General features: G+C 41.4%; 1 protein-coding gene across 1 annotated transcript; it reads right to left on the bottom strand.

The window, feature by feature from the left end:
• Positions 1 to 1,942: 1,942 nt before the first annotated feature.
• LOC136058889 (mitochondrial calcium uniporter regulator 1-like) lies at positions 1,943 to 16,151 on the bottom strand. The gene is made up of 8 exons (XM_065752672.1): positions 15,980 to 16,151; positions 15,786 to 15,899; positions 14,440 to 14,543; positions 12,322 to 12,423; positions 10,693 to 10,734; positions 6,022 to 6,093; positions 3,116 to 3,169; positions 1,943 to 2,011 (listed from the first exon to the last, which is right to left on the bottom strand). The coding sequence occupies exons 1-8, from the start codon at positions 16,149 to 16,151 to the stop codon at positions 1,943 to 1,945; spliced, it is 729 nt and encodes a 242-aa protein (XP_065608744.1).
• Positions 16,152 to 26,951: the final 10,800 nt, after the last annotated feature.

Below are 26,951 nucleotides of genomic sequence, written 5' to 3'. Positions count from 1 at the left end.
CTGTGTGGAGCCCCACACGACGAGTTGCAGAGGCCACCGAAGGAGAAGGAGAGTCAAGCCAGTTTGCGGAGGTAAAGGCCGTCCAGCTGGCCTTAGATGTGGCTGAACGGGAGAGGTGGCCCATGCTATATCTTTATACTGACTCTTGGATGGTGGCAAATGCTTTATGGGGGTGGTTGCAGCAGTGGGAACAGGACAACTGGCAACGGAGGGGTAAACCTATTTGGGCTGCTGAACTGTGGAAAGACATTGCTGCCCAAACAAAAAGGTTGGGTGTAAAGGTGCGCCATGTAGATGCTCATGTGCCCAAGAATCGAGCTACTGAAGAGCAGAAAAATAACCATCAGGTAGATCGAGCTGCCAGAATTGAGGTGTCTCAGATCGATTTGGACTGGCAGAACAAAGGAGAGCTATTTTTAGCTCGGTGGGCCCATGAGACCTCTGGCCATCAAGGAAGGGATGCGACCTATAAGTGGCCTAGAGACCGAGGGGTGGACTTAACTATGGATGCCGTTGCACAGGTTATCCATGACTGTGACACATGTGCCATAATTAAACAGGCCAAGAGGATGAAACCCCTCTGGCAGGAAGGGCGATGGGAAAAGTATAAATATGGGGAGGCGTGGCAGGTTGATTATATCACCTTGCCACGAACTCGCGATGGTAAGCGTTACGTGCTCACCATGGTGGAGGCGACCACTGGGTGGCTTGAGACATACGCAGTACCCCACGCTACCGCCCGAAACACCATCTTAGGGCTCGAGAGACAAGTCCTATGGAGACATGGCACTCCAGAGAGAATTGAGTCCGATAATGGGACTCATTTCAAAAATTCTCTTGTGGATATCTGGGCCAAAGAACACGGCATAGAATGGATCTACCATATCCCCTACCATGCACCAGCTGCTGGTAAGATCGAGCGCTACAACGGGTTGATAAAAACCACGTTGAGAGCAATGGGTGGTGGGACATTCAAGCACTGGGAGAAGCATCTGGCAGAAGCCACCTGGCTGGTCAACACTAGGGGATCAGTCAACCGAGAGGGTCCTACACAGTCCGGCTCCCTACAGACCATAGAGGGAGATAAGGTCCCTGTGGTACATGTGAGGAGCATGTTGGGAAAAGCGGTGTGGGTCCTTCCAGCCTCTGGAAAGGGCAAACCCCTCCGTGGAACCGTTTTTGCGCAGGGACCTGGGTGCACCTGGTGGGTAATGGATAAAAATGGGGATGTCCAGTGTGTCCCACAAGGGAATTTGATGCTGGGGGAATGCAGTCTGTAATTACGTGTGTATGTATGTATATATATATATATATATGTTTCTATGTAACTCATGTTATTACTGTTTGGTTATGTATAGATGTGTGTTAAGCATGATGTGATGACGTGGAATAAGGGGTGGAATGTTGTGGTTTTGATGCCGGTATTCCACATCAGAGCATCACGCAGCAGTGAAGGAGTTAATGCTGGGGGAGCAGCAGAGGGGAGGGGCGGAGCTCCGCACCGGATGGAGGCGGCGCTCGGTCTGGGCGCGTTGCTCTGGGCTGCCGTGGAGGTTCAGCACGTGTGCTTCCCCTGCAGGTCCTCCTTAGCGTATAGCTTCTGGTTTGAAAATTTTTCCTCTCTCTTTCAATTGTTCAATTTTATTGGATTTAGTAAAGTTACCGTTCCTGCTCAAATCGTGCCGTTGTTTTCTTGTCGACCCATCCCTTCCCGCTGTTTCCCCCTCCCCCTCCCGGAGCGCGGCTCTGCTCGGGCGGCCGCGCAGCGCGGCCACTGACGCAGTTTCTTTTTCTCTCCCCTCTCCCTTCTCGGTTTTCCCTTGGGTCACTGTCACGGACAACACCGTGACAAGAAGTAAGCACGATTCAGTTAACCCTAATCCTACTTAAACAAGAGCGCCTCCAAGCCACAAAACATTTAGTTTCAGTTTTATACTAACAATCACAATTCCAGTCCAATAGATGCTATTTTTCTGCCTGTTTGCGTCAGAGCTCGATCTTGTTGTGCATGCTAGAAAATAAAACAAACATAATTTGAACAGTTCCATGTTTATTTAGAAATGTAACCCATTCCTCTCAACTGTACTTCCAACTCCTCCTTAAATGTACGTTAATGAAGTAATTTGCATTCAAAGCAAATGAGTTTTTTCCTAGCTTGCCATATCTAAGGAATTGAACTCAGTACACTTTCATCGCACGTTCAGTAACATGTAATCTAGAACATGGCAGAATTGGGTGCCTTCTTATCTCAATCTAGCAGCATAATCACTCACTTTAATCTGTCATCTGGCCCACAGACATTCAAGTCACATTTCAATTACAATAGCTATTGAGAAGTCTAAGAGACTCTTGTGATAGAAACATACTGGAGAAGCATGAAAACGTATGGATCCTTAGAAATATCAGAATAGGTAATTTTACTTTTGATGTAAAAACCATGTCTCCTTCTTGCAGTGAATTCTACTGCAGAAACGTCTACAGAATGACGAAGTCAGAATCTGATTATGACAGAAGACAGGACTTCATAGAAAAAAATGAGATGGAATTATTACTCAGAAAGGACTGAAAGATCAAGCTTGTAAAGTCAGAACAGCTGCTGCTCTGGTGCTGGTATTTTCAAATCATCACTACTGAAACGTTGTCATCAGTTAATGATTTATGACTAGAGGTCTTCCTGTGAATAATTCTCTACAGTAATGAAACAAAACGAAGAGGAATACTTTAGTAAAGGTTTCTGCTAAAATGAAGCCAAATCAATCAAGATAAGTGTTTCAGTTCCACTGAACACGGAAAACGTCACTGATTTAAAGAAACGAAAAGCAACCTTAAGTGTTCTGCCTACAGAAAATGCTACATACTTGAAATTTCAAAACAAACCAACAAACAAAAGCCCACTGAACAGGTTATGATGTACTAACATATATAAGCCTTCCTATTCTGTAGATGCTAGAGTTATCTGTACCACTATGGAAATACATAGAAAAATAACAAATCTCAATGACGTTTTGTACATTGAAGTGTGTCTAAGTGCATGAGCAGCTTCAAAAATAGTACCAGCTCTCTAAGACAAGTAAAAAAAGCTTTGTTATATAATAACAAGCTACCAAGTTCTTACCAATTCCACTATTTCTGTCCTCATTTCGAGTAGTTTTCTTTCATTAAGTGAATGCTGGAAGGGAAAAACAAAAAAAAAAGACAGATAAATATGATATCATCCTTAAGCCTTTTCCCAAATGCTTAAAAGCATGCTTCCTTTTCTGTTCTTTGCTTTCCAGTTTTCTACAAAACTGAATCTGAACGACCATGTTGTCCGACAACACTTGAAAGAGAGTATTGCAAGGTGACTGCTGTCACTTGGAAAGCTGAATTTAGACAGGTGTTCAACACAAGCTGGAACAACGAAATACATTAAAAAGCAGCTGGCAGAAAAGTTGGCAGACCTGCATTTTGACCTGTGATTCTGAAGAGGAAATAGGGCAGTTAACTAACTCACAGAGCATACGAATGCCAAGAAGACTGAACCATCTGCCTTCTTCAGTAAGGGGAGTGGTTTTTAAACTGTCATAGCAAACTCAGCTACCAAAGATGTTTCACCAGCATTACGGCAATTCTCTATTCAAAATTTTGAAATGGTCCGAACAACACCTGGGGAACACCACTGAAAATGCTATATTTGGTAAACATAAAACATTTGCATCTCATGTCAAGTCACTGGTTCAGAAACACTTGAAAGATAGGTACTATAAATCAGAAGTCCTGGTTTACTTAGAAACTCTGGTTATCTGGATTGAAGGAAAGGTAAACACATTCAAGAAGCATACCTTTAAGGCAGGTTTCTGATACATGAACAGGCATTATTTGACATCTGTAATGGTTCCTACCTGCTACTAAAGCAATTCAGTTACTCCTAGGACAGCTGCTAAGCCATCAGTGCAGAGTATTAAGTCATCAGGCTCCCATCTCAGAATCCTCAGTTACACAGCAATAACTTCATCTCCTGATGTTCCCATGTGAAAAGTGACTTCTTTTTCCTTCCAGTCTAGAGGTATATCTCACTTTGTCATCAAACTCAGACTAACCTACATAAACGCCTCAGCGCTGAAAAACTCTCTTTAAAGATCCAGAACACTATTTGAACTTCTAACAGATCTAAAGATCCAATTAAGAAATAGCATAAGGCTACAAACATAGAAAAAAGAGACAAATAATAATGTGTCTATAATTAATAAAACATATGTTACTAAATTCTGCAAATTGATGACAAGGACAAAAAAAAGAAATCAGTAGCATATATTGTCTCAAAGTGAAATTCCTCAACCTGTTAACATGGCAAAACATTTATAAAACAATGCAATTTTTAAAAGTCATGTATGAAGTTTAACATAACAGTGCCCCATCCCTGGAGGTGCTTGAGGCCAGGTTGACTGGGGTCCTGGGCAGCCTGATCTGGTAGGTGGCAACTCTGCCCACAGCACGATGGTCTTTAAAGTCCCTTCCAATGCAAGTCATTCTATGATTCTGCATGGACAGAACCACATATTAACAATCTGGTTATCACCACCAAAGGTAGATTTACATTTAAAATAAACAGTGTAACACATAGATTGAAATAGTTTCTGCTTAACTATGTATAGGTGCTGTTATCAAAATAGATGTTTTCTGAATAATTTATATTCTGCAAGCCACTCTGTTGATGTCCGCATTTGTTCAAGTTTGCCTTGTGGCTAGAAGCTAGGTCAGCCCCAAGGTTTTTAAACTGAGCTTCAAGAAACCAAAATGCATCCTTTTGTTATAAAACACCAAAACATGTCTGTAATAATACAAGTACATAAGAAGAAAGGCAAGGTTAACCCCACTCTGAAGTTAAACAGGGAGATTTCCCCTTAAGTCCTTTTTTTTTTTTTTTTGCAGTTCAGAGAAAATGCAGTTCTGTCAGATGCATCTTGATATTTCTAAACAGCAAACTTGAGCGACACAGTGATGCAAGAGCACACGAATGTAAGTGAAAGTTTGTTCCATACTTCAGGATTTTCAATTCAATCTGTATCGTTGCAGATATAAATCAGGGCATAAGCAGATGTGCATTAGGTAATGAAGACTTCCACTTCACATTTGCTGGAGAGTGAACTTATTAAAAGATAAAGCATTTAGAGTTTGAAACATAAGAAATGGCTGACATGAGTGCTGGCAAATTAAGATAATCTCTTTCAGCATTAATCTCAAGCAGGCGACAACTTCAAGGGGGCATACACAGAAAGTGACTTACACCCCAACATTTCTTACTGTTGAGATTGCAAGTAAATATTACTTCTTCATTACCCACCTGTGATAAAGGGACTGAATTAAAATTTGCAGAAAAATGTCACTAAAAGATGTGTCCATTTCAATGATGAAATTCAGGTTCATAAAAGCTATTCAAAAAAGATCTAAAACCAAATTTCTACTCAGAGTGCTCCATCTAATGCAAAATTATGTATCTTCTAATTTTTCATTTCTGTTAATCTAATTAAAACGCTTGTCAATTAAATTCTACACATATTTCAAAGTCAAAAACAATCAGAATCAGTATCAGTTACAATGAAAATTAATCACAACTACTTTCACAACACATACTGCCTGACAGACTAGCCACACTGAATTCTCCCGTTACAGGGAAAGGAAATATCTTCAGTAATGGCAAGATAATGAAATGCTTATACTTAACTCAGTGTGACGATATATTACTAGCACAGCTCTAGAAAATCTCCAGGCAGCTAGTTGGAATGTTTAAATGCAAAAAACTGAAATATTTAACCGTAGTACATTAATGTCAATACTGAAACAATATCAAAAGAGACAGACATACAAAGAAACTCCCCACCACTGTACCCCATATTACAGCATTTAAGGATGACTAATTTGGATTAATAGCATCTTAAAAAGGAATAATACTACAGATTAATATTGAACAGACGTTCTTATCCAAATTCAGAGATTATTCAATTTTTAGATGTTTCTAAGAAGAAAGTGAACAGAACTTACCAATTCTTTTACTCTGCTCTTCTCTAGGTTTAGATTTAGTTTGTTGTCAGCATGAACTCTGGTAATTTCATCCTTATGGGAATACAAAGGATAAAGCAGTGAACAAGAATTTCTATTTAATTGTAAGCAAAAACAAGTTAGACAAAAATATTGTGCCTCTTTCTAATTAGAGAGGAACTGGATTCTCGAGACACCCAATGTGCTTAGATTTCCTAAGTACAAGTGTTCTTGCCCTTCCACTTGTGGTCTGTAGGATGAATTCATTCTCATTGGAACAAATAAAAAACTGACTACTTTTATACCAGAACACTGAAAACAAGAGTTGATAAAGAACACAACTTTCTACAAATTCTGGGCATGTTTCATAAACCTACAACTCACTAATTTTAGAAATCTTTGCCTAGGTACACTTTGAAATTGGACTTCCATGAAGGAATCCTGATACTCAAGATAACTACGCTATACTATCATAAACTACGCTATACTATCATAAACTACGCTATACTATCATAAACTACGCTATACTATCATAAACTAAGCTATACTATCATAAACTAAGCTATACTATCATAAACTAAGCTATACTATCATAAACTAAGCTATACTATCATAAACTAAGCTATACTATCATAAACTAAGCTATACTATCATAAACTAAGCTATACTATCATAAACTAAGCTATACTATCATAAACTAAGCTATACTATCATAAACTAAGCTATACTATCATAAACTAAGCTATACTATCATAAACTAAGCTATACTATCATAAACTAAGCTATACTATCATAAACTAAGCTATACTATCATAAACTAAGCTATACTATCATAAACTAAGCTATACTATCATAAACTAAGCTATACTATCATAAACTAAGCTATACTATCATAAACTAAGCTATACTATCATAAACTAAGCTATACTATCATAAACTAAGCTATACTATCATAAACTAAGCTATACTATCATAAACTAAGCTATACTATCATAAACTAAGCTATACTATCATAAACTAAGCTATACTATCATAAACTAAGCTATACTATCATAAACTAAGCTATACTATCATAAACTAAGCTATACTATCATAAACTAAGCTATACTATCATAAACTAAGCTATACTATCATAAACTAAGCTATACTATCATAAACTAAGCTATACTATCATAAACTAAGCTATACTATCATAAACTAAGCTATACTATCATAAACTAAGCTATACTATCATAAACTAAGCTATACTATCATAAACTAAGCTATACTATCATAAACTAAGCTATACTATCATAAACTAAGCTATACTATCATAAACTAAGCTATACTATCATAAACTAAGCTATACTATCATAAACTAAGCTATACTATCATAAACTAAGCTATACTATCATAAACTAAGCTATACTATCATAAACTAAGCTATACTATCATAAACTAAGCTATACTATCATAAACTAAGCTATACTATCATAAACTAAGCTATACTATCATAAACTAAGCTATACTATCATAAACTAAGCTATACTATCATAAACTAAGCTATACTATCATAAACTAAGCTATACTATCATAAACTAAGCTATACTATCATAAACTAAGCTATACTATCATAAACTAAGCTATACTATCATAAACTAAGCTATACTATCATAAACTAAGCTATACTATCATAAACTAAGCTATACTATCATAAACTAAGCTATACTATCATAAACTAAGCTATACTATCATAAACTAAGCTATACTATCATAAACTAAGCTATACTATCATAAACTAAGCTATACTATCATAAACTAAGCTATACTATCATAAACTAAGCTATACTATCATAAACTAAGCTATACTATCATAAACTAAGCTATACTATCATAAACTAAGCTATACTATCATAAACTAAGCTATACTATCATAAACTAAGCTATACTATCATAAACTAAGCTATACTATCATAAACTAAGCTATACTATCATAAACTAAGCTATACTATCATAAACTAAGCTATACTATCATAAACTAAGCTATACTATCATAAACTAAGCTATACTATCATAAACTAAGCTATACTATCATAAACTAAGCTATACTATCATAAACTAAGCTATACTATCATAAACTAAGCTATACTATCATAAACTAAGCTATACTATCATAAACTAAGCTATACTATCATAAACTAAGCTATACTATCATAAACTAAGCTATACTATCATAAACTAAGCTATACTATCATAAACTAAGCTATACTATCATAAACTAAGCTATACTATCATAAACTAAGCTATACTATCATAAACTAAGCTATACTATCATAAACTAAGCTATACTATCATAAACTAAGCTATACTATCATAAACTAAGCTATACTATCATAAACTAAGCTATACTATCATAAACTAAGCTATACTATCATAAACTAAGCTATACTATCATAAACTAAGCTATACTATCATAAACTAAGCTATACTATCATAAACTAAGCTATACTATCATAAACTAAGCTATACTATCATAAACTAAGCTATACTATCATAAACTAAGCTATACTATCATAAACTAAGCTATACTATCATAAACTAAGCTATACTATCATAAACTAAGCTATACTATCATAAACTAAGCTATACTATCATAAACTAAGCTATACTATCATAAACTAAGCTATACTATCATAAACTAAGCTATACTATCATAAACTAAGCTATACTATCATAAACTAAGCTATACTATCATAAACTAAGCTATACTATCATAAACTAAGCTATACTATCATAAACTAAGCTATACTATCATAAACTAAGCTATACTATCATAAACTAAGCTATACTATCATAAACTAAGCTATACTATCATAAACTAAGCTATACTATCATAAACTAAGCTATACTATCATAAACTAAGCTATACTATCATAAACTAAGCTATACTATCATAAACTAAGCTATACTATCATAAACTAAGCTATACTATCATAAACTAAGCTATACTATCATAAACTAAGCTATACTATCATAAACTAAGCTATACTATCATAAACTAAGCTATACTATCATAAACTAAGCTATACTATCATAAACTAAGCTATACTATCATAAACTAAGCTATACTATCATAAACTAAGCTATACTATCATAAACTAAGCTATACTATCATAAACTAAGCTATACTATCATAAACTAAGCTATACTATCATAAACTAAGCTATACTATCATAAACTAAGCTATACTATCATAAACTAAGCTATACTATCATAAACTAAGCTATACTATCATAAACTAAGCTATACTATCATAAACTAAGCTATACTATCATAAACTAAGCTATACTATCATAAACTAAGCTATACTATCATAAACTAAAACAGTTTACAAGTTTAAAATTTAAAAGGAAATGTTTCTAAAGACTGCATCTAGGCTCTCAGAAAAAAAACAAACACTGACAACTTAGACGGAAAATGTTTATTATTTTTAAACACATAACTTTTAAAACTATCACTAAGTATTTTGTTTCATGGATAACTCTAAGCAGTTCCTACTTCATCTTCAGTGACAGCTGACATTTTAAATTAAATTCCCTGCAGGAATTCTAGCCAGATGACACTTTGTCATAAGGCAAGCTACTGATGGGATGAATGTGTGGGAGATTCAAGAGATTGATGATGTTCTGGGATATTCTGCAGTTAAAAACAAGTAAACATCTCTCAAACAGACTGATGTCAGCTAGACAAGACTTCATTAAGTAGTATGAATAATAATGACACTCAATTTCTATGCTAGGATTTTTGAACCTGTTGTAATTAGATGGCCTTACAGCAGGATGTTGCAATTTAATGAAAAGATTGTGTTATTTTGAAGCCTTTACAACACTGTGTCAATCTGTCCTTTAGAAGTATGAGCAAATGTAATCATTAAAATTATTTTATATTTACAGTAAAAAGTTAAATTTAAAGACATTTAAGTTAAAAAAAAAAACCAAAACAAAGATGACTCAGATCTTTCACGTTCTACCACTGAATATGCTAACTCATATACTTATATGCAAGCAAAACAATGAAGTTCAAGACAAAAATCAGATGCTGAATGTATTTTAAAAACTTTATTCTGAAAGCTAGTATGCATTAAGCCCTTCCTAACATGAAACAGTTTCCAACCTTAATCATTTTTGCAAGAATTTCTGTCTGTGTAAAAGCTACATGTTCATCTAAGTAATAGGTTTTGAAGCAGTCTTGATGAGAGAAAGCTATTTCGACTGTAAGTCAGGAGAAGCAAACTATAAAGAGCAGAAACACAGCACTGATCTTTAAACCTGTACATAATTAACAAGTGAGTTTCCTCCAAAAAACACATTTTCTTGCTAAGGTCATTCACTCCCAGGCAAGTGGGACCAAGCATACTGGTCCCAAACTTAGAGGCTAAGACATTTAAAAGCTATTTCAAATTCTGGACAGTTAAATTTAAATTCAGTTACTTGTACAGTTTACAATTCTCTCGCAATAAATTAAATACATGTGAAACTGACTTCATTGCAGCCCAATCTGTCCCCTCAATTTCAGTTTCATTATCCCATATATACAACAATCAAACACAACGTTTACAATAAAATCGTAACAGCAACATTTTTTAAGTGAATAAGAGACGTGATAATTCTTGATTATATTGGTACAGTATCTTACCATGACTTGCTTCTTTATCTGCTGGAGTTCAAGTTTTATTCTCTGGGAGAGCAGAAAAGAAATGTACATTTTAGTATTGTACACAGAAACCGACAGTCTATAAATATAGGCAATTTCAATGATTAGTAGCAATTACTATAATCCACACTGTGAAAGGAAGGTGTCTTAGTTTCAGCTGGAATGGATGTTTTTTTTTTCAGTGTCTGGTTCGATGCTATGTTTAGGTTCTAGGAGAAAAATAATGTTGACAACACACTGGTATTTGTAGTTGCCTGCTCAGCAGCATATACAGAGCCAAGACTACGTGCAGTGAAGGGCCCAAGGAGCTGGGAGGGAACAGAATTAAGACAGTTTACTTAAACTGGCCACAGGGCTATTCCATACCAAATGATATCAAGCAGAAGGAGTTTTGAAGGGAGTTGGAGTTCATCTCCCTCTCTCTCCCACTGCTCAGGATGCTAGCTGGGCAGCAGTTGGTATGGTGAGCAATTACTTGTGCATCACTTGTTATATCTATTATACAGACATACTATTTTCCTTTCCCCTATTTTAGCAGATAGTTTTATCTCAGCCTATGAGTTTTACTTTATTAGTTTTTAATTATCTCCCACATCCCACTGGGAAGGGGGAGGAATGAACACATGATGGTGTGATGCTCAGCCACTTGCCAGGTTAAACCACAACAGAAGGCAGAATGAATGTGGTTTAAATCCATCTATATCCTCAGTATGTGTGTAGACAGACCCAAGTGTATGCACATACGTACTCACTCAGTAGTGCACATTTCCAAGCATCAGGACAGAAGCTAGTACTGTCCCACAGCACTACAGGTGGCCAAACGCACAGGATGGCATTAGCAAGGGTAAACACAGCCAAAGGTAAGTGATTATTCTCCCATGTTTAGCACTTGTGAGCTTGCACCAAAAAAGCTGTGTCCAGCTTTAGGCTCTCTGGTATAAGACAAATGTTGACATGCTGGAACAAGCTCAGGAGAGAGCCACCAAGATGATGGGAGACTGCAGCAAGTAGCATAGGAGTGGAGAGCAAAAAGAGTAAGCAAGACAGTAAGCAATAGGTTTGTTTAGCCTTAAAAAGAAATTGCTAAGCATCAAAATGCAGCCAGCAATTCCCTGAATGGTCTCTAGGTAAGTTCTACACTTCTAAGGTAACTTAATCTATCACTATTTCTTTCAGAAGAAATATGAAATAGGAATAGTTGTAGCATCTTCTATTAATGTATGAAAATTATTCTAACAAAAAAGAGCAACAGCTGCATCAACAATTTAGGATATACAGCTCAGTAGCTTCTTCCTCCCTCATTGTTTTCTTCTCTATTTCACACATAACCAGGAAGATTTAAGTCTTTTGTCAAACTCCACGAGACTCCCAACAGCCCATTTTTCCAGCTTCCATCAGGATGGAGAGGCATCAATAGTCTGTTGGTCAGCAACTCCTCCCAACTTTGGATCACTCACAAACTTGCTGAGGGTGCATCCTGCCCCTTCACGAGGTTATTAATAATTCGGTGTTAAACCATATCAGCACCCAAGTTTGTACCCTGGGTACAAACCACTTTTTTACATCCTTAATGAAAAACAAGTGGTACAAGTCGAAGATACTGATTTTTACCTCATTTTCTGAACGAAGAGCTGAAAGCTCACTTTTTCCCAATATAATCATATCCTTTTTCACTCCATCAATATGGGACATAACTTGTTGAAGAGCAATCTCCTTTAAAAGACAGAAGACAAGCCTCAGGACATGTAGCCATAATGTTTTTCTCATCTGCGCGTACAAATACAACAGGCTATTCAGGTACTCTGAAATTTTTAATCTGGTAATTTGAGACTGATTATTTCAGTTTCAAAGAAAGCAAGACAGACCAAGTGAAAGTGACGAAACAAGCAAGTTGTGGTAAATCATTTGTAATCAGAAATTCTAACAGATCAGAACAGTTCAACTAATAGCCTAGGATATACTCTCTTCTAAGCCTTCAAATTCTTAACCTAGCAAAGGCTTTAGGGAGAAGGGAGAAAAGGTGCCACTGTGCTAAAAGAGGAAAGCCAGCTTCCACACCAAGACTCCCCAGTGCCACCCTACTCTTGTAACTTCCTCCTTTTCCACCTTCCCATGGAAGAGAGCTCACTCCACTTTCCTATTCAGCTGAGCAGAATCATGCACTATACTTACACTTTTAAACACTCTTCTCACTGACAGAAGTGAGCTGACAGATGGCAAACAAGCATCCTTCTTCATTTTGGAGGATGGAAAGGTCTGTAGATTCTGCTCTAGATGTTACACTATCCACATGCGAACAGGGATTCCCCTCTCATTGCTGAACTTTACCACTAATAAGCAGGTCCTTGCTTTTGATTCTGGACTAATACCATTAAAAATCTGACACTATAACTTCGTTTTTGACAAGTAAGGACAGTCTAATTTACAGCACTGTTTAGAAAAGGCTACCTGACTACAGCACTTTAAAAAGAATTAAAAAAATGCAGTGGGTCAGTGTATTGGACGTATCACAAAAGATCTGCAGGAAGACTACTGCCATGGATATCTCCTTTCTTATTCCCTGATGTGTCCAGCTTACTTTCATTCTCTCTCCTCTTCACCAAACAGTTTTCTCACATGAAGATAGCAACTCAGTTACCATAAAATTAGTTAAATCCTTTGTTTGTAAAGTGACAGCCTCACAGAGCTAAGAACTTCAGTTACTTCTTCCCACTAGCATTGCCTATTTGACTCACTTATGTGTGGGAATTCCAGCATACTAGATAAACTGCTAATCACATTCAAAAGATGCTTAAGTTCCACGATACAGCTAAATGTGTCTTACGCTGAATTTGGTTTTATTTCTGGAGGCTGAAGTGCCTAAAAGCATAACATAGCAATATTCAACACTTTCACGTCCACATGCTTACACAGATCTACCTGCGTACACTTTGTCTAAGGATTCCCTCCCAAAAATAAAACAGCCAATCCCCCCACAAATTCACTTCAAGTCAATGCAATTTTCTGGTAGCCAAGATGGATCTCTAGATATTCAGAATTACCAGTCTATTTCCAAGCAAGTTTTCTTCAGTTCCTCTCACCAGTTTATATATATATATATGCTGCATGGGTTTAGAGTATACCATGAATAACATGCAGCAAAGGAAACAGAAAACTTACAAAATCAGCATCCAAAACATACTCTTCCTGAGCGTTATCAGTACATACAACTACACTAACCACACACTAAAATCATTGCAAAGAAGTTTAGCTCAATTCTAGTACAATATAAATGTCACTATGACAGAAAGATATATTTAGAAACAGGCCACATAACAGAATGGTAAATTACAGGAGGAAATCTTTTTCTTCGCTGCTGTATAACTAGAGAAAATAATGTAGGAGCTGTAAATAGTTAAATCCATGTTTAGAGTATCTCCTATGACGGAGTAAAAGCCTTTTCAGGTTAAAATAAAGCTAGGAGGAAACAAAGAAACAAACAAAGAAACAAAAAACTCATGAACATTGTACCAGATGGTAGTTCCTAAGTGTCAAGGTCCATCACAACACTTTGATAGCTGCTTGATAGATTCAAGACAAAACTCAACAGCCGGTGGATATTCAGGGATAGCTGTTCACTTTCAAGTTTTTAAACACGGTCTACCAGTAAATAATACAGCAATGTGCATTTCATTAGCAGACATACCGGATTTCAACTGACTTTAACCCTTCCACCCTCTTTGAGCTAACCTGCTGTACTTTGGTCACCATGTCCTTGTAAATCGTATCCAGGTTGGTGCTCACGATTTTCACTAATGCAGATACAATCACTTCCGACTGTTGAGTAGTGAATCCTAAGTAAAACAAAATAGAACAACATTCAGCTGGACAGCTGATGAAGATTATCGACTTCTAATATACATTACAAAGTTTTTTAAAAAAGCAGTCAGTTATGAAAGGTAATAAAGTACATTCCTCTCCATCTAGCACTAGCAGAGCACAACCGGGCAATACAACCAAGTTCCTCCACTCCAAAATAACACCTGTGACATAGCTGTTTCTGCAGTACAGCACTATTACAATATCAGCAAGATTAATGTTGGAAGTATTACAGAATGCCATCTCTTGTGTAATTATAAGAAACCTGGCATTCAAAAGCAGATACCTACTTTCAGTATACTCTTAAGTGGTACCATGGAAAATATGCAAATCTCAGCAATTCCCAACAAAGAGCTCTGATTTTAGGCCTGCCAAGTTCTGAGTCCATCTTAAAATACACTTTGAACTCTGTGCATGGTGAACTAGCACAAAACATAGTTTCAAATATGTGGCAGGTTAATGTTAGAAAGCAAATCTGGGGTCTGAGAGTGAGTAACTTTCAACAGCAGAGCTGCTTTAATCATTTGCCGTCACCAAAAGCGCGTACCCTTACTCCTGCTGCTATGTATGTGTCCCAGTGCTCACACAGCTGCACTATGAGCTCATTCATGTCTCAGAATAATGTCAATCAAAAAGAACTGTAGTTTGAATTACAGAATGGCCTGGGTTGCAAAGAACTTCAAGGATCATCTAGTTTCAACCGCCATGCCGTCGACAGGGTTGCCAACCACCAGACCAGGCTGCCCAGAGCCACATCCAGCCTTGCCTTGAATGCCTTCATGGATGGGGTACCCACAACCTCTCAACCACTCCCCCAGGTCCTATCACTATCAACACACGTAAAGTTCCCTGAGAGTTAGGCTGGCACACACGAAGGATGAAACTATACAGGAGGAGCCAGTGATTGGGATCCCTCCTTTCCAGCGCGGTGAGCTATCACAATGCAATTCAGCCATGCGGTCCTTCTTCCTCATGCTACTGAGGTAGCAAAGGTACTTCATCATGAACCCAAAATGATCTCTTCCCTTACGTTTTAGGGTAAGAGAAGGTATATTTTATACAGCATACACACTCCACCCCAAGAGCTGCATTTTTTTTGCAGCAGCCCACGTTCAACCGCATTCCAACAGTTGCACACTGCTGCGGATTAATTAACCGAGCTCTGCAAGCTAAGAAACCCCTCACGACCCCCCCAAGGAACGTACGTAGCAAATTACCATTTTCTTCCAGGAGACACACCAGAGCGTGAGTGTCAAAAAAAAACTTCCTACTTCCCAGCAAGGAAACACTGCCCTTGCTCTCTAAAAACGAAGACGCAGAGTCGCTGACACCTGAGAAAGACAAGCAGAACACTGACGTACTGCTCGAGCCACACAGGAGCTCCCCGCTCCCCACGCCCGCCCGCTCTCACCGCTCTCCCCGCAGCGCCGGGCCCGGCCCACGCGCCGGGCCCACACCGAGCCAACGCTGACGGCGGCCCCCTCGCGCGGACAGGCGCTGAGGCCGCGCCGCGTGGGGGAGGCGGAAGCGGGCGGGAGGGCGCCGCGGGACCGCAGCACGAGCAGCGCCCGCCTCACGGCCATGCCGCCCGCACCCGGCGGCACGGCGGGCGAAGAACACAAACCGCCGGCGCTACCGGAAGTCTATGGCTGAGCACGCACCGCCCTTCCGCCGCGGACGTCAGTCCGCTTCCGCTTCCGCTTCCGGAACGGTGTTCCGCAGTGGGGCTGCGCGGATGCTGGCGGTGTTTGGAGTTGTGGCTGCTCTGCTGCTGTGAGGTGGAGCGCTGAGACCTTTCCGAATGCTTTACTAGAGCGGGTCGATGTTTTTCAGAACCGTTCAGAAACCCACGCAGTGTATTTTCCTTGATACTTCTACTTCAGTGATAGTCAACCGGGATATCCAGGCTAAGCACGCTGACACATCCATCTTCTCTAGCATGAAGAAACACTGCCTCTGCCTATGGAGACTGGAAGTGTGTTCGTTATTTTTCTCCATGTGAGGAGTCAGCTTGGCTGACTCTGACTCTTGGCTGACAAGTTTGCCCCATTTTTTACTGTAATCTTAGCTGTTTGGACCTCCTAGCCACTTTGACTTCCAATACAACCACCACTGACTGGCTTCTCCAAGCTCTGCAGGCTGCTTTGGACATCTTTCAGGGCTGCTCTGCTCAAAGGGTGCCTGGGCCAGTTTCTGTGGCACCAGGAGGCATGACCAACATCATCGTGAAATGAGCTTTGTGCTGCTCCGTGGTGCAGGCTGCTTCGTGCCTGGCTGTAATGTCTACGTGGCTTCACAGAAGGATTAGCTCCTGTTCAGGAAGGCAGGAAGGACAACCGTTGCCTGGGTTGCATCAGGCCCAGGACTACCAGCCAGCTGGAAAGTTGCCCCGCTCTACTTTCTGCTGTACATCATCATATCAACCACTGTGCAGTTTGGAGGACCACAGTATAAGAGTAGCAACTCCAATTACAGCTGGAAAGCTTTTGAAAACAATTAGTTACTTTCCCCTCTTTTTAAATACAATTCGGTTTTACTCAACAGCACAGTCTTCGTGACAGGATTCCTAGCAGGAATCATGAGAGAACAAAAACCAAAGTCGATTTTCACATGGATGTGGTTGGCTTATGGAAGGAATTTTACAACGTGCTTACCTGTAACAGAAAGGGGCTGGCTCCCATTCCCTTGTATTAATTTTCCACTGTGGAGGATTTTCACTTTCCCCATAAGCATCTGGAACTAGCCATTGTCACAGGAAGACTAATAAACTGAAAGGTGGACAGGTGCAGTCCAAAATAGAAACAAATAGTCCCGTTACTTTCTCCAAATATTTTAGCACAGTGACTGTGCAGAGTTGAGGGGCATTAGCAGCTGTCAGGGGTGATGAATGCCCCAAACAGCTCTTAATTCTAAATGGGACAAGCAAAAAATCCCAACCTGAAAAAGAGAGAGAATCACTGACATAAAAATGCTTTGCCATTTTGAATCTGTAGGGTCGTGAGGCAGAGCTGCGTGTCTCTGGGGCTCGTGGTAGCTTCGTGAAGGCTTTGTGGGAGGGAGGGACTTGGGCTCGATCGGGTGTCACGGGACCGCGGGCGGAGCAGGCGGGTATGGGTATAAAAGGCGTTGTTGCGCAGCAATAAATTGGCATTCGATGCTTGACACCGTGTGTCTGGTCCTTTTGTCCCTGGGCTAGGGATGTCCAGAACGGAGGGCTATTGAGCCTTCTGTTGCACCGTCTCTGGCCAACCGGTAGCAACAGAATCAATTGAAAAAAAAAAAAAGGCTGCAGTGGTATTCAAATTAATATGCAAATGATAAGGTGCATTTGGAGTAATTTCTGGGTGGTCGGGCAGTGGGACAGGCTGCTCAGAGCAGCAGTCACGGCCCCAAGCTGACGGAGTTCCAGAAGCGTTTGGATAACTGTCTCTGAAAGGTGGACCTGCTGGAGTGCATCTAGAGGCGGCCCAGAAGGTGGGCTTTTCCCTTTTCAGGTGTGTGCACAAGTGAAGTCCTTGATCGTTATTTTGCTTTTTTTTTTTTTTTAGTGAAGATATCGGTGATGACAGTGTGATTTCTCATGTTACATTTGTTTAGATATGTGGACAGGTATATTATTTATTACAAAGAATCAGTAACTCTTCCCGACGGGAGTGATGTTAAATCGGTCTTACCCATAGATGGCAGTAACTGCTAATAGTGCTGACGGCCAGGGCACCGCAATCCAAGCTTTTAGGACCGGGCCAGTGCTAGAAACAGTTGACCTGAACTCACACGTTGCTAAATTGCCATTCTGGGGTTCTCAGGTCGGCGTCATGCTCTCAGCACCTTGCGGAAGCTCTGTGGTGTCACTTCATGGAAGTTCTGCCAATTGTCAGAAATAGCCCCACCATGATTTCTCATCTCTTGAATGAAACTGGTATAATATTTGTTCAAATACTATAGTTGGTAGCAGTAAGAAATGGCAATTACGTTAGAATATTGAATCTTGCTGTGTTCTCATCAGGTGTGCTTTTACTTGTAGGATGAGCCGATAAATGCAATGTGTGTTGAAAGCTACTGGAACCTAGTGCCTTATGTCAGAGATTAGTCAGGACCAGTATCCCTTCCTCCTAACCTACAGACGACTTCATGTACCACATATTGGTGCACTCATGTCATGGTTTCGTGGCTCTTCAACTCCCAACACACCACTGTAGGGTAAATAACTCCTAATGACGATACTCCACCAGGGAATAGTATAGAAGATGGTATATTTTAAGTAGTTCTATATAAACAGTTATACAGGTAATACAAAAGAGAAGATGGCTCACCTTTAAGATGACAAGGCTCGCAGAGGACTCCACATGGGAGGGATCTCCAAGAAGAGATCCTTCCCTGGTGGTGGTCAGCCCTTAAATGGGGTTTGAGAGAGGAGGAACTAGGCTCCACCCCTTCCACCCACACAGGTATATCACCTTCACCTGTGCCCCCATGGCTGACTTGGTGCTCACCTCAGGTGACCAATCAGTGGTTCAGGCCGTGATTCAGCAGTTCCCATACACTCCACCCCTTCACGACATGAACCACTGATCAAGTAACCATAAGGTGAGTTCCCCTTGATACAGAGACCCAATACATCGCGACGCTTACATAATTGCCCGTCGCAACGCATGCTGATGTAATCTGATATGAGTGATGATCGGCGCATCCGTCGAACTCTTCTTTGGGCCAGTGCTCGGTGGTATCTACTGGAAGCATGTAATCATACAGTGCAGGTCCATCTTACGTGTCATCAGTCCCGGTTAGACCATCACCAGATGCTTCACATGGTCTTATAACAACTCTGGAACACTGCAGTATTGTTTTGATTCCTTCTGGTGATTCATAGACTTATGGGGAGTAATACAAGTGTTTTAGAGGTACCAAGAGGGGAAGATCCGCTTTCCAGGGCAAGATACAGGCCGTATTCCTGTCTTGGGTTAACACTTCAGCTTGTACAGGGGCACGCCCTGGTCGCCTGTACCAAACCCTTTGACCCGATGTCTGTGGCTGTACGACTATATCAGGCACCAAAGGGGGTGTCCTGATCTGCCACAGAGACATGATAGGGGTCCCCTTAGCAATGAAGACTGGAGTGTTAACCATTATTTCAGTAGGCCATGTACCTATAACCGGAGGAGCTACCGAACCCCCCACCTCCAATAATCTCCCCCAAGGTGCAAGTAGGCCGCACCATCGTGGTCCTACCTGCACCTTCCAGGGCCATTTTATTCTATTGGTACCTGGTTCTAGGTCCTCAGGGGCAGGGAGCAGAAGGTTGTTCTCATTGCCAATCTGAGGTTTCACTTCATTATCGGTGCCCGTAATTTGGATCCTAAGTGGGGAGGCCCATATTGTTTGTAACATTTTCAAGGCACTGGGTCTGCCATCTCTAGGTCTTTCATTCAGGTCCTGCAGGGTCTCATGGAGTCTCTTTGTCCACCCCTGCAGGGACTGAGAGTCTGTCTTCAGGGCAGCCTTGAGAATACCATTGTAACGTTCGATAAGGCCTGCCCCCGTTGGATTATATGGCAGGTGGAATCGCCACTCAATATTATTTTCTTCTGCCCAGCGTTGTATCACTGCACCCGTGAAATGACTTCCTTGGTCACTCTCGATGACTTGCGGTGTCCCGTAGGCAGCCATCAACCTTGTGAGTGCCTTTATAGTGTATGCCTGGTTGGCTTTTGGTACTGGATAGGCCTGCATTAGCCCACTCGCGGTGTCGACACAGGTTAGGGCATATCTCGCCCCCTCAGACCGAGGGAGAGGCCCAATATAATCAACCTGCCACCTCTGTAGAGGATTGTGTCCTCTAGCAAGATGAGCTGTAGTTTCAGGCAACGACCTCGGTCTTATCTTAGAGCAGGCGTCACAGTCTCGGCATGCTTGAGCGATGTCCGATAGTTGTACGGGCAGTCCCCACGCTTTAGCGGCTGCCCACATGGTCTTCTGCCCAGCATGCCGCAGCTTTTGATGTAGCCAGTAAGCGATATTCTCAGATGGCGAGTTCTCAACCCATCTAACTCGGGCCAGTGTGTCGGCTTCATCATTTCCTGGTGACTGTAGGGGTTGATGACCAGAAACATGGTAGACACACACAGTTCTGTGTTTGACTGTATTCCATATGTCTAACCACATATCTTTGCCCCAGATCGGTCGGGAGTGGATAGTCCAATCCTGGGTGGCCCACTGTGCGATCCAAAGAGTGAGCTCCCGATACACAGCCCAACTATCTGTGCAAATATTCAGGATACCATCACCAGGTTCTTTGGTTATAACCATCCACACCGCCCGCAGCTCCGCCCACTGGCTGCTTTGACCATCCCCCTCTTCGAACCAGATTGTGTCTGTGGCAGGATGGTACGCTACTGCTCTCCACTTACTTGGGTTGCCCTTGCTGGACCCATCCGTGTACCAGGCATCTTCAGGAATAGGATATTTTCCTTCCTGGACGGGACTCTTCTGTGGTGGAGCAACCGAAGTTTGTTTTGGTGCATCACTATGATACGTTACTGGGCCAAGAATCTTCTGAAGCTCTTCTTTCAACGGTGAGGAAGATAGACTACTCCTCTGACTGAGATAGGCAACCCATCGTGCCACCGTCTGCGCCTGGGCCACCCCCGTCTTAGGAAGGTGGGTCAGATCTCTTACCCACCCCTGGATTGGCAATGTAGTCTTGACTATAACTTCGGCCGTTTGGGTTATTGGCTCTACCGCTTGTAATGCAGAATAGGCAGCCAATAACTGTTTTTCAATCATACTATATCTTTCCTCTGCTCCATGCCACACCTGAGACCAAAATCCAATGGGGGTCCGAACAGAACTCTGACGTTGCCACAGGCCCCAGCCAAAGCCATCTTGAGTTACGTGAACATCTAGCTCAGCTGGAAGGGTAGGATCAAATATACCCAGTGCCTGGGCTTGTTTAACTGCCTGTTTCGCCTGTTGAAAAGCATCCTGTTCTGTTCTCCCCCAGTCCCATAATTGGCCCTTTTTGGTAAGTCTATATAAAGGTCTCAGCAGCTGCGCCAAATGAGGTATAAAGGAACGCCAATATCCCAATATACCCAGGAATTCCTGCAGCTGCTTTGGTGTTGTAGGGACTGGAAATGCCTGAACCTTATCTATGACGGCATCAGGTAATACTTTGGTCTTTCCTGACCAGACTACCCCTAGAAATTTTACGGACAGTCCTGGACCTTGCACTTTTTGAGGATTGATAGCCCATCCTCTTTCACTTAGGTAGGCAGTTAATGAATCTGCTGCCTCCCCTACTGCTTCCAGTGAGTCGGATGTTAACAGGAGGTCATCAATATAGTGGTATAGGTTCACACTGTTTGGTTTCCTCCAATCAGCCAGGTCACGTGCCACCAAATTATGACAGTATGTTGGTGAGTGCACGTACCCCTGTGGCAAGACCTGAAAGGTCCACTGCCTGCCTCCCCACGTAAATGCAAATTGATCTTGTGATTCTTTAGCAATAGGTATGCTAAAAAACGCATTCGCTAAATCCAGGACGCAATGGTAGGTTTTAATTTCCCTACTAAGAGTGTCCATTAAGGAGGCAATATTGGGTACGGCCGCATGGATGGGCGGCGTGACCTTATTCAGTTCCCTATAATCCACCGTCATTCTCCATGTTCCATCCGACTTCCGTACTGGCCATATGGGGGAATTATATGGGCTGTGTGCAGGCCTTATAATACCTACTTTCTCTAATTCCTGCACTGTTTTTGATATTTCTTCTTGCCCACCCGGGAGTCTGTACTGTCTTACATTAGTAATCCGGCGTGGTTTTGGCAAACAAATGGGCTCATGTTTCGCATGGCCCCTCAATATTGTCCGTATTGCCCGGATACTAATGTACCTCTGCCGTAGTCTGAACTCTCCCACAGTTGTCTGGAGAGCCAGACCCCATAGAATGTCTATGCCCAAGATATATTCTGGAATTGGGGCAATCGACACCTTATACTCCCGGGGCGGGAGACGCCCAACCCCCAATTTCAACCACGTCTGGGTGACTGGAATAGTCTGTCCCCCAAACCCACCAATCATCACTCTATTACCCTTAAATTTCGTTGGGTCTCCATATATAATCGATGTTTCTGCGCCAGTATCCACTAGAGCCATCACCTTCTGCACATTTGTCCTGGACCAGAATATTGTTAGTTCTACATAGGGCCTCCGGTCACAGCTAGAGGCCCTATGGGGACCAGAATTTTCCGTTAATCCATGAATTTTGCCAGATCTAAATCTTTTGCCACAGGTGGCTCAGGCACTGTAGCCTGTGACACCTGCGGATATTTTTTCCTTCTGTTCGGTATTATAAAGTCAGCCAAATTCCAGGTTGTTTTTGGTGTTTTTTCTATAATTCGTACTCCCGATTTTCTGGGAGCACTCTGAAATTTCTGATCATTTCTAAGCTGTTTCCACAGCTGTAACAAAACATGGTTGAGTTGCCCATCAATTTTGGTAAATGCAACCCCAGCCCGTATGAGATCATTAAACATAGTCCTCCGGGATACCCGTACGGGGCCTGATCGGGGCATCCGTGGAGCAGGCTTTTTAGTTCTAATAGGGAAGGCCTCAGCATCTTCCACTATACGAACATTACGCCTGGTTCTTACGCGCTCCGTCTCCCCTAAGTCTGCTACTAACTGGGCTGCCTGCTGTACGATGGCTTCTGATGCCACCAACGGATTTAATATGGAAACCAACATCCCATATAGGTGGGAGGGGGCCTGCTGTAGTATTAGATCTCTCATGCCCGCTGTAAATTTTTCCGTATCGGGGCTTTCAAAAGTGTCCGCATACAGAGCCTCCCTCATACCCAGTTCTCTGATATAGGTCTGGAGGTCCTCCATAGAGGACCACAAACCAGTATTAAGAGGGATATCGGTTTTGTTGGGCCATGTTAAGCGGCATGCAGCCATCAACCAATCTATAATAGAATGGTTTTCCTCATTATAATGGACAGCTGCATATAATCTTTGTCTTAAGGCCGGGTTTATCGTTATAGATGCTAATTTTGACATTTCTGTTCCATTTACTAAAACACTTTCAGCTCCTGCATCCCATAACCTTAGGAGCCATGATGGTATGCTTTCCCTTGGTTTCTGATGGAACCGTTGTACTAGGTCCATCAACTCATTAGCTGTATACGGACGAGCGGTCACATGGAGGCAGGTTTCTGCAGGGGGCCATTGGTCAGGAGGCACCCCTGCTGGTCTATCCTGTACCTTTTTTGTTTTTTGAGTTATAATAGGCCGAATCTCGAATGGGTCCATCATAGATGGAGTTTCGAGATCTGCCTTAGAGATCTTTTCCCCTGTCATATCAGAGTCTTCTTCCTCTGATTTTGGGGTGTCTTCTACCAATATATTCCGTATTTGTCTTGTGGGGACATTTAGGCCAGGCTTTTTGGTTGTTAATGTACCCAGCTGTTGTTCCAGTTTCTCAATACGGTCTCGTAATAACTGATTTTCAGTCTCTATATTAACATTTGCAACATCTAACTTGAGTATGGCCATTACTAATGGCCAGGCTACTGCAGAGGCAGCTAACCGCCGCTCCTTGGTAACAAGTATGTCTTTATCTAATCCTACGAAGTAGTCAGTCAAATAAGATGGAGAAGGAGCGGCAGTCCCTGGAACCCGCATGGGTCCCCATTTCTCAATAACGGATGCCAATCCATAGTAGGGTGACCCCATGAATACTGGAATTAGACCAGGGATTGTCTGTTCTAGGGGGGTAACGTTCTCCCCCTTGGCCCATTTAAACATACTCCAAATAAAGGACATTATGGATTTAGTTAGAGCTGCCTGGCTCGCCAAATGTAGGGTAAATAACTCCTAATGACGATACTCCACCAGGGAATAGTATAGAAGATGGTATATTTTAAGTAGTTCTATATAAACAGTTATACAGGTAATACAAAAGAGAAGATGGCTCACCTTTAAGATGACAAGGCTCGCAGAGGACTCCACAAGGGAGGGATCTCCAAGAAGAGATCCTTCCCTGGTGGTGGTCAGCCCTTAAATGGGGTTTGAGAGAGGAGGAACTAGGCTCCACCCCTTCCACCCACACAGGTATATCACCTTCACCTGTGGCCCCATGGCTGACTTGGTGCTCACCTCAGGTGACCAATCAGTGGTTCAGGCCGTGATTCAGCAGTTCCCATACAACCACATGATGTCATGATGTGGAATATCAACAACACAACAAAAACCACAAAACCATGACAACTCACCACCTCTCAGTGAGTCAAGGCAGGAGCAGGTGCTCACATGGCACAGAAAGGGGCTGCATGCACAGGAAGGCAGAAGTCTGGGAGGAGGTTCTCCGTAAGAGTTGCTGATTTTCCCTTTCTCTGTACACGCAGGGAGTGACAGAAGTTGTAAATAAGAACTTCATTTCCCCACAACCCTGATCTCACTTCTTACAGGAGTTTTGCAGGAGGATGTGTCAGGCAAGACTGTCCTCATGGCTCTTCCATTGCTTCTGGGAGGTCTGGCTTCTAGTGATGGATGATTTGGAACACATATAAATTCCAAGGAACTCAAAAAGGGAGAATTGGACCAGTAAAAGGGGGACAGAAGGATGAGTGTGAAGGTTTAAAATTGGAGTGAGTGCTGGGGGAGGAAGGGGAGGGACACTGAAGGGGGCTGGAGGCATAAGAATAAGGGGTGGTGATAACAGAATCACAGAACTGTGGGCATAGAAAGGGACCTATGAGGATCACTGAGGCCAACCTTGCTGCTAAAGCAGGTCCCCTACAGCAGGTCACACAGGAAAGCATCTAGGTGAGTTTTGAATAACTCCAGAGGAGACTCCACAGCTTCTCTGGACAGTCTCTTCTGGTGCTCTGGAGTAAGACTGGGGATAGTAGCAGGGGTAAAATAATTATCAGGGCAGCTTTGGGCTATTGTAGGGAACAGAAATGGAGGTGAAAAGTGGATTACGTGCTGTTCGTTATCATGCGAGACAGTCAGACAGTGAATCAATTATAATATCAAGCAGTTGTGCAGATAATGAGTTAAGCAATGAAGCAAATAATTTCTGGTATTAAATAATGGTGAGAATCAACAGCAATATGAATCAGTTATGCAGAGAACTATTAGAAAAGTGAATCAGTTAAGTAGAGAAACAGTTACACAGCAAGTGAATGAATAAATTAATTATGGAGTGGGACTATTATGTAGAGGATTAATTATGCAGAGCCTTCCTTTGTGATAAGGGGCATGTCTGAGGCAGCTTCATGCACAGAAAAAAAAATCCTAACAAAATTATTAAAATTGAAGCCCTGTGCCAGTTCTCAGTCACTTTCTCTGTGATCTTCTTCATTTCTCTGGACTAGGCTCGCACAAATCGTGGTGATGAAACTACTGCAGAAGTAGAGGAGTTCTGCATTCCTTCAGTGTGGACACACACAGAGAAGGTGAAGGAAGTTCAGAGATGACTTTGAGGCTCTGTCAAGAGGGTTGTAGGAGGAAACCACGGTCTTTGGAGAAGTCTAACCTGTGCAGGCATACTTCAGGCTCCTCGTGGCATCAGGATTATTTAGGGAGGAACATCTTGCCATACTTTATACCTAAAAGCCTGGCAGCTTGATTTTCCTCTGCTTAGTATGTTCATAGGTTCATTAGGTTTGAAAGGACCTACAAGATCATCTAGTCCAACCATCCTCCTATCACTATCCCTACCCAACTACTAAATCAAATCCCTTAGCACCTCATCTAAACGCTTCTTTCCATCTCTACAAAATAAGTGTCTGACATCAGCAAAGAAATGTGTGCTTTGTCACCTCTCTCTACTGCTATAGTTGGAGAAAAAACAACCAGCCTTTTGGACATGACACTTTTTGGTAGTGTCAAATTTGAGCACTGACTCAAGAGCCAGCTGCCCTAATTTAAACAGATAGAATTGCAATACAGACCACATGGTGGCGAAGAACAGGTTTCCAAGTCTTCACTCCTGCAGTAACAAAATATACTTTTCTATATAGTGGACACAATAACTTGTACAATTTTTTTGTTTGTTTTGGTGTTTTTCATGCTAAAAACCAAAACAACAACAGAACAAGAGGGAAAAGAATCTGTAACATCCTTGAAATAACAACCAATTTAGCCAGCTAATTTCTCAAACCATGTGCCAAGAAAACACTTCCATCTTGTTCTGATATACAATGGTTTGACTACAGGATTCAATCCAGAATCAATGCTGAGCTAGATGTCTTTTAAGTGTTATCTGTTACTAGTCTGGACACTTGTTGGATTTTTGAGATGGCTTGCAAAATCTCCTTCTTACTGCTCTTATTCCCTCACACCCCCAGCAAATATGTAGCCTCCCCCATGGCTAAT

This window comes from Cyrtonyx montezumae, unplaced genomic scaffold, assembly GCF_038088225.1.
Source record: "Cyrtonyx montezumae isolate F1298 unplaced genomic scaffold, pur_monq_1.0 scaffold_8, whole genome shotgun sequence".
Taxonomy (NCBI): Eukaryota; Metazoa; Chordata; class Aves; order Galliformes; family Odontophoridae; genus Cyrtonyx; species Cyrtonyx montezumae.
The sequence above is the reverse complement of the archived record's forward strand: the minus strand, read 5'-3'. Positions and strand labels throughout refer to the sequence as shown.